At 40.3% G+C, this 13,403-nt stretch overlaps 2 protein-coding genes across 8 annotated transcripts; one reads left to right on the top strand and one right to left on the bottom strand.

The window, feature by feature from the left end:
- Nucleotides 1-1,613: 1,613 nt before the first annotated feature.
- ghrh (growth hormone releasing hormone) lies at nt 1,614-5,171 on the bottom strand. 3 transcript variants are annotated; one of them, XM_013269948.3, is made up of 7 exons: nt 5,049-5,169; nt 4,085-4,165; nt 3,774-3,861; nt 2,997-3,101; nt 2,075-2,179; nt 1,842-1,967; nt 1,614-1,745 (listed from the first exon to the last, which is right to left on the bottom strand). In XM_013269948.3, exons 1-7 carry the CDS (start codon nt 5,140-5,142, stop codon nt 1,733-1,735), a joined length of 612 nt encoding a protein of 203 aa, XP_013125402.1. In that variant the 5' UTR covers nt 5,143-5,169; the 3' UTR covers nt 1,614-1,732. The 3 variants fall into 3 exon arrangements, with proteins under 3 accessions (XP_013125402.1, XP_013125404.1, XP_013125403.1); XM_013269950.3 differs by lacking the exon at nt 5,049-5,169 and adding an exon at nt 4,758-4,867; XM_013269949.3 differs by lacking the exon at nt 4,085-4,165 and having other exon boundaries at nt 5,049-5,171.
- Nucleotides 4,362-13,360, top strand: cdk5rap1 (CDK5 regulatory subunit associated protein 1). 5 transcript variants are annotated; one of them, XM_005450122.4, is made up of 13 exons: nt 4,362-4,504; nt 7,831-7,934; nt 8,019-8,053; nt 8,150-8,250; nt 8,323-8,533; nt 8,621-8,741; nt 10,498-10,728; nt 10,817-10,914; nt 11,012-11,067; nt 11,342-11,472; nt 11,607-11,756; nt 12,538-12,678; nt 13,050-13,360. In XM_005450122.4, the coding sequence occupies exons 2-13, from the start codon at nt 7,857-7,859 to the stop codon at nt 13,179-13,181; spliced, it is 1,485 nt and encodes a 494-aa protein (XP_005450179.1). In that variant the 5' UTR covers nt 4,362-4,504; nt 7,831-7,856; the 3' UTR covers nt 13,182-13,360. The 5 variants fall into 5 exon arrangements, with proteins under 5 accessions (XP_005450179.1, XP_025763287.1, XP_003442763.1 ...); XM_025907502.1 differs by having other exon boundaries at nt 8,001-8,053; XM_003442715.5 differs by lacking the exon at nt 4,362-4,504 and adding an exon at nt 5,327-5,637.
- Nucleotides 13,361-13,403: the final 43 nt, after the last annotated feature.

The following is a 13,403-nucleotide window of genomic DNA, read 5'->3' as shown; positions in this document are numbered from 1 at the left end:
TAGCCAGAGATTGAACTACTAACCCTCTGATTGGTAGATGACCTGCTCTATCTCCTGAGCCACAGCAGCCTCGAAATTATTGCAGGTCTGAGTGAAGGGCGGCTACATGTACTGAATGCAAATGAGCAGATTGTGGGTATAAAAATAAAAACATAGCCCCCCAAAATTCAGAAAAGCAAGTAGAGAGTTTGCTATTTTGTAGTGCAGTCAGAATATAACATATTACTTAGCTTATATAAGATAAAAGAAGAAATACTTTTATCTCAAAAAATTGGGAATTTACTGTGAAAAATGCTTAGTCTGATAAAAATAAATATATCACAGAATAAAATGATTATTAGTATTTTAAAAAATTCTCTAAGCAAGGAGCTCAAAGAAAATGAAAACAGCAGTGTGGCACTAAACAAACTGCTACAAAGTATTTTATAGTTATCTGAAAACTGCTTTACACCTGTATTTAAAAATGGACGCCAGCATTAACTGAAGTAGCTGTCATCATTTTGTGATGTTTTCAGTAAGTCTTGTAATCATTGATGCAGAGAAAATGACCTGAGGGAGTTTTACTGTCCTTTACATAGAACGCATCAGTGTGTTCACAAAGAGCCAAGCATGTTTGGCCCTTCTGCACACAGTGGAGCAGGCTGGAGGAAGCATTAGGAACAGAGAGCAACTTTTAGCCTAAACATTAAGAATCACTCATAGAAATCACATCAAAAGCTCACCACTTGGACTCACTTGGGTTGTGGATAACACTCCCATTAATTCAAAGTCAGATCAAATGACAGGTTGCGAAGATTATTAATCCATAGGACCGATTCTAATGTGACGATTCATGGATGATTCAAATGTTGGGTACTGGTGTTTGTGCATTATATGGATCAATGGCAAAGCTTAATGAGAGTTCTAAATGGAGCTGAGCTGTTATTAAGACAATGTTAGAAGCAGCACCTGTGCTGCCACAAGTCCAGCCGCCTGCTGGGGTTTGTTCCTCAGTTGTGCAGGCAGTACCGTGATTACACTCCCCGCTATTGTACACACATGTGTGTCCCTTAAAGGGATATTTTTTTAATCAGTCTTCACACAAGATAAAAACAGTTCACCTTCCCAGAGTTTAGGTGCTCCATGGTACCTATGGAGGGATCTTTGAAGGTGTTTCACACTCTGTGAAGTTGTGTAGTCTGTATGCCCATGATGGCCACAGTAGACAATTACAGGCTAATGGTAATGCCAGCTACATGCTGTAGTGTAAAAGGTACAGAACACAGCAGAATGACATCCAGTTAATCTGCAGTGTTTGAAGAGTCGCATTAGGCAGCAAAAACTACTAGTTGCATGTGACTACAGCAAGACTTCTTTTTAAAGGCCGCATTTGTTAATCATAGCAGGACATCAGTAACACAGAGTTGGCATTTATAATGCAGACATGGCCCTGAAGACACATTTTTGAGACAATCCTCACATAAGATACACAATCAGAAAGCCATTAAAGGGTTTTTTTTTTAATGAAATCTGGTCACATAGTTTGATTTGGGTGTTTGAAAACCCGACCCCCCCCCACCCACACACGCACACGCACACACACACACACGCACACACAATGATAAGCTAGGCTGTAGGATTTCCTCACAACTTTTAATGTGAATATATAAGACGATTTAATTTCTTGTCTTTAAAGGACACCCTCAAACAAATAAAAGATGTTTAAAAAAATGTGATGATATAGCTTTCCTCCTCAACTCAGAAGTCTGTAAAGAGAAAAGATTCAGTTTAGTGAATCTACAGTTGTGGGAAAAGTCAAATTCTGAATGTTTAGGCTTTTTAAAGATTGGAGACGTGTATACCTGGGTCTCAGGACATTCCCGTGCACCCCCCTGTGTCTCTGATTTCTCTGGATGGCTGTGAGGTCTTCCTTGTATGTCCCCTCATAGATATCTGACTGACGTTTCATGTAGCTCTCACTTCCATCCCTGTGGGGAAAAAACAAACAAACCCCACAACAATTCCTCTTTCACTGGGTATTTGTACTGGTAACCCACACACATTGGAGCGATTTCATTCCACTTGTGTTACCTACCCCAGCCGTTTGCCCATGATTGTCTGAAGGAACTTTCTGGCAGAGATTTGGCCCAGGACTTTCCTGTAGCTGTTTGTAAAGATGGCATCAGCGTGGCGCTCTAAGCTGGAATCAGAAATGGGGACAGTTTGCATCAGTTTAGTCAGTGTAAGCAGAAAATAAAGTAAACTGCAGTGCAGCGGCAGGATTTATCTGGGAGCTGGCCAGCGGTTGATTTACAATTTGCTCACATCTTTTTATGCATTCACACTAAAGGAACAAAGGAAGTTCGAAGTATTAAGACACATTTAGTAAAACTTTATAATACGGCCTGTAACTAAAGGTGTAATTACCCTGTAATCAAATAGAATTTCAACATATTTGATTTGAAATTACAATGTAGTCATGGTTACCTATAAATATTTAAAGGTAAGTACACTGAAATAAGAAAGTAACAAGTAAAGTTTTTGCAGGAAATAAAGAAATATACTGTAATGACAAGTGCATTTTCACTGCACAATCACTTTTAAGTAATGTGCAATTAAATCATAATATTGTAGAAAAACAATATTTCCCCATCTTACATTAGAAATATGTTAAACTTGCAGCACAGGCTGTATTATTTATTTAATTCATAAATGAATGATGCCAAAACTTTATGTACTATTTTAATAAAATGTAGCTCCATATCCAAAAGGCCATAGGTCAAAATATAAAAATTTAAGTCCAGCATAGACTATCTGTAGTTCAGTGTTTGCTTGTATTGTATTCAGCTGTGTGTATTTTTTTTTTGACATATCTTTGAAAATGATGTACCTTCTAATAAATCAAGAATCCCTATTAAAAAACTGTGTAAATGATCCACTTTGACTGGGACGTTTCATTAGCTGAGCCTTTGAGCCATATTTTACATCAGCCACTCAGACCATATTAACATACGGACCGCAACTCTGCTGGCTCCCTGGGAGGACGTGCGTCTTCCTCCTGCTGCTCTGCTGGATTCTTTAGTGAAGATGTCATCAGGATAGATGTATCCCTCTGGCCGAACCTGAGAAATATCCCCATGAATTATATGAATGCAGAACATCTTAAATGCCATTATTCAAACGTAGCCCTTTATCTACCAAGAACGATGATTTCATAGTAGTGCAGAGTCTTTGTAAAGACGACAGATTTAAAAGAAAAGAAAATGTCATCAGTCTGCAAAATGCTTTAGCGTGTGAAAAATTACATCTGCAGCTTTGGTACACGACACTGTGACGATGATGCCTCGTAAACGTAACGCGGTGACTAATCCAGACATCTTGACCCTTTTTAGCAGAAGTACAGAGGACACAGCTATGACATGTAAAGTAAAGAGTCAACTGTTAGATGAGCATCGACACGACCATTTTTCTAATCCTGACAGAGATCAAATATGTTATATTTAATGTTTAATTCAGGTTTTGAATATTAAGAAAATTTTCTATGACATTTGGTAAGGCTTCTAAACATTTCTGCGAAATGATGCATATATAGTGCATATTGGTGTGATTTGCCATGAGTTTACAAAAAATGTTCTCTTTGTGTAGTCATCCAATGCTGTCATTGATCGGCATTCCCAAAGCTGAACGGCTGAACTAAGCAAAGGGTTTACGTAACTTTCAAAATATGCCTAAACCTCAGTAAAAATGGAAATGAACAACACCTAATGAATTAGAGTGATTTTGTCAGGACTTACCTAATGGATGGGTAGAGTGGGGAGCCTGACAAAGTCATGATCAGGCAGCAAAGCAGCAGTGCAGCTTTCTCCATCATCACAGCTAGTCCTGGAGAAGAGTGGATAGCCAGAACAAATGACAGGAGTAGAAATTACATTAGAAAAAACGCTGAAACCACAGTTTCCCAGACCAGCCTCATCGCTCTGCACAAGGAACTGAAGTTGAGGCAGACAGAGATGTATAACATGACAGGAAATATCATGATTTCAAGAATAAATAATACATTTATACAAACATGGATATCAAATTCAGAGTGTTTTTTCAAAGTTACCCTGATTATTTTTTTGTCTTGGTAAGAATCCTGAGTGCCTCTGCAGTTTTATTCCGCACCTTCCACTCTCATGATGTCTCACTTCCAGGAAAGAACGAACAAAAGAAAACACTGGAACAGTACTGTTTCTCATCCCAGAGTTCATGCTCACTTTATACTGAACCTGTGGCTCCAGTCACGCCTACATCACACATGATTCTCCCTCTCTCTCTCTCTGTGTGTGTCTCTCTCTCTCTCTCTCTGTGTGTGTGTGTGTGTGTGTGTGTGTATGTGTGTGTCTGGGATGCGGATTGGGGGTATATTCACTTAATCATATGAGAAGTTGCTTTCTCTCATTACCGTTTGTTCTTCTTCTTTAAAAAAAAAACTATTTAAAAGCATCTGTCTAAAACTGTTTTAGCAGGATTTCATATTTACATGGTAAGTATGAACAATGTTTTTTTCCGATGGCCTGATATTAATACTTTACGTTGGTATACAACAATATTGAATATTGTTATAATTTATTTTATTTTTATAATATAATATTTTTACCTCGATTAATGTAAATATCAAAACAAGCAAACGAATAAACAAACAAAAACCATTAACGGTTTGTTTTTTATTCGCCGCACTAATCTCGACCTCAGCTGAGTTTTGAACAATAACCTAACGACATAAATCCGTCTCTCACCATCAATAACCCGATTCTGCACATGTTAAAGTTCCCTTGAAAGCTTTGTCGCACATACGGAACCATAGTTTAGTATAAGGAGATTATGACGACGGACCGTGAAAATGGACGTACAGTGACATTTTTGTCTAACGGACATTACGGGCTTCTCGAGGATTTTAGTCTGAGATTTAATTACCTTTTACGACACAGTAACATCTTATTAACAGACCGGATAAGCGCCTGAATTGACTTAAAGATAAAAACTATTTACCTCTTTTCGAGCTTCCTCTATGTTTGAAACAAACTTACTAGTATGTAGTAACACTTCACAAGAGTGAACGTTTTTCCGGGTTTCATTAGCGTCAGGTACTTGAAACAGGGAGTGACTCCTCTTGATAGACATCTTTGGCTCCACATGATATCTGTACCTGAATGACAATTCACTCGAGGTAGTTAGCACTCGTGCTGTATCTTACTGAGTAAAAAGGGACTTTTGACACTATGTTAGTTTTTAGGTTGCGGCAAAATTAGCTAACTAAAATACATAGTCGCTCATTTCCAGATACACCCGATAGGGAATTACGAAGCCTTTGCTGTTGTGGTTAGCTAAGCATGGAGTACCTCAGGACTTTAAAACCCATATTTACAGTAACCCAACACTGGCCACCTCTCAGCCGCATCCAGGCTAGATACTGTTCTAAACTGGCTAGCGCTGTTGACACTGTGAGAGAAAAGAAGAAGACTGTAGATAAGTTCAAGAGTCGGCTATCGTCTGGTCCAAGTTTTCAGGATTTCATTAAAGGGCTTCCAGCTAACAGGAGCCGTGCTGCAGATGAAGAACCCTCAGAAAAGCATGACTATCTCTCTGAAGGCTTGTTGATGGGAAACTCAAGGAAAGGTCGGTGAAAGCCATTTGGATAACAGTGATCATCCTCTCACCAAAGACTTCTCATCCTGCCTCGATAGTTTTGGCTTTAAACAACACATAAACTTTCCTACTCATACTAAGGGCCATACTTTGGACCTAGTTTGTTGCTCTGGACTTACTCCTTTTAACTGCAAAGCTGATGAACTGCTAATTTCTGACCACTTGCTTCTTTCTTTCAATGTCAAAATGACCTTTTCTATAACCAAGAACCTTCGTACCATTTCTTTTCGGAATATTAAGAAAATCAATCCTGATACTCTTTCTTTTGCTTTCTCTAGTCATTTGCATTTTCATAATCTGCTCACCCAAGAGGACTTAGTTTCCTATTATAACTCTAGTCTCAATAGTATCCTAAACTCTGTTGCCCCACTCAAAACCAAATCTGTATCATTCTCTCAGACAGCACCCTGGTTCACAGCTGAACTCAGGCTCCTGAAAGCAAAAGGACGACGACTTGAACGCCTTTATAAGAAAACTGGTCTGAATATCCACAAGGAAATGTTCTTGCTCTTCACTTACCACTGGAACTGTTCCTGCTTCCCTCAAAACTGCCGCCATCACGCCAATATTAAAAAAAACTGGTCTAGATCCCAATAATTTTGAGAATTTTTGGCCTATTTCCAATCTACCATTCCTTTCAAAAATTCTTGAGAAAATAGTTGCCACACAACTCCACTCACATTTAACTAATAATAATCTGTATGAACAGTTCCAGTCTGGTTTTCGCCCCTCCCATAGCACTGAAACAGCACTTATAAAAATAACCAATGATCTTCTTATGGCAGCTGACTCCGGTTTACTTTCCATTCTTATCCTCCTCGATCTGAGCGCTGCCTTCGACACTATTTCTCACTCCATTCTTCTCAGTAGGCTAGCCTCCATCGGTCTCTCCCATACTCCACTAGCCTGGTTTAAATCATACCTGTCTGGTCGCACTCAGTTCATTCAACTCAAATCCTTTACTTCTCAGCCCTTTCCTCTGACCACTGGCGTGCCCCAGGGATCTGTCCTGGGGCCCCTTCTTTTCATTATCTACCTTCTACCGCTTGGACATATTTTCCGTAAATACAATATCCATTTTCACTGTTATGCCGATGACACCCAGCTTTATCTGTCCACTAAATCTGATTCTGCTCTTCCCCCATCCTCCCTCACCCTCTGCTTAGCTGAACTAAATTCATGGTTCTCTTCTAATTTTCTTAAACTCAATAGTAATAAATCCGAGCTCCTCTTAGTAGGCACTAAATCAACATTATCCAGAACCAACAGTTTCTCTATTACTATCAATAACTCGCCGGTCTCCATTTCTTCCTCTGTGAAAAGTTTGGGTGTCATCCTCGACAGTACTCTATCTTTCAATTCACACATTAATAATGTCACTCGGTCTGCATATTTTCAATTGCGCAACATTAATCGTCTCCGTCCTTTTCTCACCTCACATGCCACTGCCATTCTTGTCCATAGCCTTGTTACTTCCCGGATTGATTATTGTAATTCACTTCTTTTTGGTCTTACTCAAAAATCCATCCATAAGCTTCAACGCATCCAGAATTCTGCTGCCCGTATCATCACCAGGACCCCTTCTATCCACCACATCACTCCTGTTCTGCAGCAGCTTCATTGGCTCCCGGTCAAGTATCGTATCAATTTCAAAATACTCTTGTACGCATTTAAAGCTATTCATCATCTCTCTCCTTCATATCTCTCTGATCTGGTTAACATCACCGCCCCATCTCGTTGTCTCAGATCTTCTTCTTCCCTTTCACTCTCCGTCCCCTCCCCCCGTCTTGTCACCAAGGGGAGCAGGGCTTTCAGCTGCTCTGCTCCTCGACTCTGGAATTCCCTACCTCCTGATTTAAGAAATATCTCTACCTTCTCTCTCTTTAAGTCCCAACTCAAAACCCACTTGTTCAAAATAGCTTATCCCACATAACCTCTCCATTCGGCTATTTTAAATTTGTTTATGTTTTATGATTGTGTAAACTCTTTGCTTTTATGTTGCTCTTTGCTTTTATGTTGCTTTTTACTCTACTGTGTACAGCGACCTTGAGTGTTTTGAAAGGCGCTTTCAAATAAAATGTATTATTATTATTATTATTATTGTTTACTTAGCTTTGAATGCTTGTAGTGATGCTAAAGGGGTTCTTTGGCTTATTGTTGCAGTTTATTTTGAAACCTATGGATGTCAAATGAATGTGAATGACACAGAGATAGCCTGGTCCATACTGCAGAAGAAGGGCTATCAGCGCACAGCTCATCTAAGCGAGGTACAGCTGACTTCTGGTTTTATTTTATGATTCTAGCAGAAGTAATTTTAATGCAGTTTGTTTAAGATGTGCGTGTACTTGCAGGCAGATGTTGTTCTTCTGGTAACGTGCTCTGTAAGGTAGGAGCAAAGATCAAACTCATGAAAAGTTTTGAAATCTAGTGCTAGGTGATGGCAGTTTTGGCAGTTTTGCAACCTAATCTCTTTTCTTAACAGAGAAAAGGCTGAGCAAACAATATGGAATAGACTGCAACAACTAACAGCTATGAAGAGGAAACGATTAAAGACCCACACGCCAATGAAAATTGGAATTTTAGGTGAGTAAGCTCTTATGCACTCAGATGATGGAGGTCACATTAAGGGTACGTTCATGGGTGTGTTTGTCTCAGGCTGCATGGCGGAGAGGCTGAAGATGGAGCTTCTGGCGCGAGAGAAGCTGGTAGATGTCCTCGCAGGTCCAGATGCATACCGGGACCTTCCGCGCCTCTTGGCTGTAGCTGATGGAGGTCAGCAGGTGTGCAATGTGCTGCTGTCTTTAGAGGAGACCTATGCTGACGTCATGCCCGTCCACCACGCACCTCGGGGGCACAGTGCTTTTGTGTATGTCGTTTATCAAATGATTATCCGCCTTTTCCTGTAACAATGCATCTTCATACTGAATCTGCTAATGGTTTTGTGTACCGGCAGGTCCATCATGCGAGGCTGTGACAACATGTGCAGTTACTGCATTGTTCCCTTCACTCGAGGGAGAGAGAGGAGTCGACCTGTCTGCTCTATCCTGGAGGAAGTTCGTATGCTCTCTGATCAGGTAAGCTGTAACTTCAACATTAAGGTTGGTTGGAAAAACTCCTGCATTTGTAACCACGCAAAAATAGAATAGGAAAAAAACAAAAAAGGAAGTCACTTTGTGTTTGTGTTTTATGATAAATGCAAAATCTATACAACAATAATTTAACATGACTTATGAAACAAACTCAATTCAGTTTTATTTATATAGCACCAAATCACGAGAAGAGTTGCCTCCAAGCACTTTATGTGGTAAGCAAAACCCCAGACAATAAAACAACACCCCATGAGCACACACTTGGCAACAGTGGGAAGGAAAAACTCCCTTTTAAACAAGAAGAAACCTCCAGCAGAACCAGGAAGGGACAGCTATCTGCTTTAACTGTTTGGGGTTGAGGGGAGACAAGACTGAAAACATATGCCATGTTCTCTTCAGTAAAGGTTGAAACTATTGATTAAGACCATAATCTCATCATGAAAGTGTTTATTGAGGTCATGCAAGAAGGAAGTCGATGAAATTCTGCACAACCAGTCATTTTTTGATAATAGCCCATAAATCATGGACCTCCTGTTATTATAAAAAAAAATGGTTGTAGCTTCTAAGTCTGAAAAATGAAGTTTATGAAAAAGTACATGAAACCTTTAATTCTTATTATGGCCAGCAGGGGGCAATGCCTCTTATTGTTAAAAAGATGTATGCATCTATAAGCAGGGGTGTACATAAGTGGTCCGCAGGTGCGCTTGCGCTGTCAAAATAAAAGACGCGCACCAGATAAGAAGTTGCAATATGTGGCATATTCTGCACCACATCTCTGTGCGTTCATCATTTGTTTGAAGCCAGCTCACCTCCTGCAACCACTTTTCTGAGAATACGCGCTTCTTTTGCGGTTCGGATTCCTTCTGACATTTCTTTGGAGGTAGAGGAACACCAAAGTAATTGCTTAAAGGAGCTTGCTTCTTCGACATCTTTAAGAGTTCTAAACAAATGTCTGTCCTCCTCCAGAAAATCTTATGTATGCAAACGCGCATTGCAACTTCTTATCTGGTGCGCGTCTTTTATTTTGACAGTGCAAGCGCACCTGCGGACCACTTATGTGCAGCCCTGTCTATAAGTCAACTCACCTGATCTGTCACCTCAGCAATTGCGTTACTTGTCAGTTTGAGGTCTCAGTTGTTACTTTCAAGTCCTTTTAATACAGTATGATGTTCATTCTGTAATATAAACTGTCCAGTAAAGTAAAAAAGGAGCTAAAGCAGGGTATGCTTTACCATCTCATTAACAAATCGTTGGGCTGTGAGCTTGGAGCATCCCTCTGTTTCACAGTCAGATCCACCCCTAACTGGTCTGGTATGGATAAAAGAAGCTAATGTGATGACAGTGAAAACCCTCCCTCTGAGGCTTCAGCTGGACCTCTTTAACATTAACATTACAGAGACAATATCCTTCTTTTATACATAGTAAATGCAATCTCTCTCTTGCTCTGAACATAGACTGTTGTAATGAAGGAATCCAAAGCTTGAATATGATTGGTCAGAAAGCTTTCAGTGCCCAAATATCATCCACCTTGTTTATAGATTCTCCAAATTCATATGTAGATTTGTGTTTATACAGTTTGCACTCTATAGGCAGTAGACGAGTGCTTTTAATAATTATGTCTGGTTCTCTGGTGTTGATTTTGATCCTTTTCTTCTGAATTATTCATGTGTCCTTTGAGTTCAGCTCCCTAAAATGAACACTTGAGAGTGCCTGACGAGTGTGTGCTGGGTGCTTCTGTCAGGGTGTGAAGGAGGTGACGTTGCTGGGTCAGAATGTGAACAGCTACAGGGACATGTCAGAAGAGCAGTTCTTTGGTTCAGATGCGACCAAGCTCAGCCGTGGCTTTAAGACCATCTACCAGACAAAACGGGGGGGTCTGCGCTTCTCTGACCTGCTCGACCAAGTGTCACGCATCGATCCCGACGTGAGGATCAGATTCACATCACCTCACCCCAAGGATTTTCCTGATGAGGTATTTGCTTTAATATGCTTTTCTTGCTTTGGATATTCACTTGGTTCAGTGAGCCCTGCTCACCTGGTCTGTGTGTCCATCTTTACAGGTTTTGCATCTGATTGCGGAGCGAAGGAACATTTGTAAGCAGATCCACCTCCCAGCCCAGAGTGGAAGCAGCCGGGTCCTTAAAGCAATGCGTCGCGGGTAAGAGATTAGTTCACTAGCATATGACTTTGTGAAATTAAACTTAAACACCACTAAATGTCCTCATAACATGTTGTTTTCCTCCTAATATGTACAGCTACACCAGAGAGGCCTACCTCGATCTTGTGAGGAACATAAAGCAGATCATCCCAGGTACTAAAATCAGGTTTCTTCTTCAATTTGTCACCTGTTTTTGGGTATGATTATTACATTTAAACATTCATTTTACTACCTGACTATCTTTCACTTGTATGTAGGACAAGTGTAAAGAGATCTTGGTATTGTCCATTAATTTTTAACAAAACCTTTTTCATCTAGAATCCCGAATCTGTCTGTAAAATTATAAAATACATTATGAAATAAGGAAAAGCACCTTCTGTCCTCTTTAACCTCAGTCTGATTTACATCATTTCTGTTCGTGTGTCAGACGTGAGTCTCAGCAGTGACTTCATCTCAGGCTTCTGTGGTGAAACTGAGGACGACCACCAGCAGACTTTGTCTCTAATCAGAGAGGTGGGCTACAATGTGGGATTCCTTTTTGCTTACAGTATGAGAAAGGTGAGTTCTTCTTACTCTGTTGAGCGGTCTGTTTTAGATTTCAGTCAAAGCTGTTCTTATCAGATACTTTCTTTTCACCCATCCTTTAAATGATATGTGATTTAATTGTTTTTTCATGTCTACCACACATTCAGAAGACGCATGCCTTCCACCGGCTCCAAGATGACATCCCAGTGGAGGTGAAGCAGCGAAGGCTGGAAGAGTGCATCACCGTGTTCAGAGAAGAAGCTGAAAGGGTCAATGCTGCTCTCATTGGCAGTACACAGCTTGTCCTGGTGGAGGGAGTGAGTAATGCACACAGAGTTTACCAGTGTGTTATCAAAATTGTTTTTAAATATATTTTGACCTTCAAATAGCATGATTGCAGGTGGTAGAGCAGTGAACAGTAACTACGTCAGCCACACCCTTGAACCACAGGCCGTATGTGAAGGCTGGTGTAGCTGTTGTGATGTCACCCATTGGTTTTGGACATTTTGAGCTATATGAGTAAAAGACAGACACAAATGTGCATAATTACTGCACACACTGAAGCCCCCTTTGTACCTGGTAACAGCCCCATTATATGGCTATTCCATTAAAGAGGCACCAACAGCACATCGTCGAGAGGTCCAGTTCATTGAGTTGTATTAACCCACCTAACTTTAAGCCTTGCCAGTGTCCAAATGTATGTCTGTAAACGATGCATGACAGACCCGACCTCATATTTGCACTTGTCACTACATCTCTTTGTTGCGGCTGTCGATTTGCATACTCGGCTGCAGCTTTTCAGCTACAGCCTACACACAACAACAACAACAACAACAGGACATAGTTCATGTTTTAAGCCGGCGAGGCCACGTCCCACCACAATGACATAGTTAAACAAAGTAACAGACTGTAGTCATGCTTTTCAGTGCTGTTTAGTTAGATATTTTGACATGGAGGTTTGTGGTGATTTACTTGCTGAGGAACTAAGTTTTTTGGCACTTCATTGTGGGCTTAAGGCCTGGATGTTGCTTCTTGACTGGAACTTAAATTGCTTTGAGTAGAAAGAAACTGAATTGGCTGCTTTTGATTTTTATTCAGGAAAGTAAAAGATCTGCTGAGGACCTGTGTGGAAGAACTGATGGCAATATGAAAGTGATTTTCCCCAAAGAGGATGTTCATGTTCAGCCTACAGCATTCAGCACTGTACCCATCAGTGCTGGAGACTATGTGCTGGTGAAGGTAGGATATAATTGACATAGACGGATGCAACTTTAACGAATATCTGTTGTCTTCTAAAAAAAAACACAATTTATATGAGCAACATGTTTGGTAGATTGAATGAATGTTAGGCCACTACATGAAATAGTCAAAGCCAAGTTTAAGGGATCCTTTAGTGAATATATCATGTGTTTATGATGTATCATCATGTCAGCGGTTTAATGTTTCTACTGTAAGAATTGGTTGATCCAACTTTAAATGCTGGGTACACTGTCACCAGTCAGGAAAGTGACTGGGAAAGTGTTTCAGGAATATTGATTATCTTGAATGTATAAATACGGTTCCTGTATTCAGTCTGTTATTCTCTGGCATCTTCTTTTGTCTTGTTTTAGATCTTGTCGGCCAACTCCCAGAGCCTGAGAGGTCGAGCTCTCAGTCTCAACTCCCTGAGAGCCAGAGAGGTGCACTGTAGGACTCCACCTGAGGACCAGCCTGATGAACATGTAGTTCAAACTCAACCGTGACTGAAACATGTCACTGATTGATGGATACCACATGAACAGACTGCTACATTTCCTTCATCACTTGTTTGACGTTTTTGACAAATGGAGGATGCTTTCAGGTGGACTGTTGCAACAAGCTGTGAAAGTTTCACTTGTAAACATTGAACTACAGAAGTTTATTAAAAGCTGTTTGAACGATGCCTGACGGTGTTCTGTGTGATACATAAAGTGGCATTTTTTAAG

This window comes from Oreochromis niloticus, linkage group LG5 (assembly GCF_001858045.2).
Source record: "Oreochromis niloticus isolate F11D_XX linkage group LG5, O_niloticus_UMD_NMBU, whole genome shotgun sequence".
NCBI classification, from domain to species: Eukaryota; Metazoa; Chordata; class Actinopteri; order Cichliformes; family Cichlidae; genus Oreochromis; species Oreochromis niloticus.
This window is presented reverse-complemented; position numbering and strand designations above follow the sequence as displayed.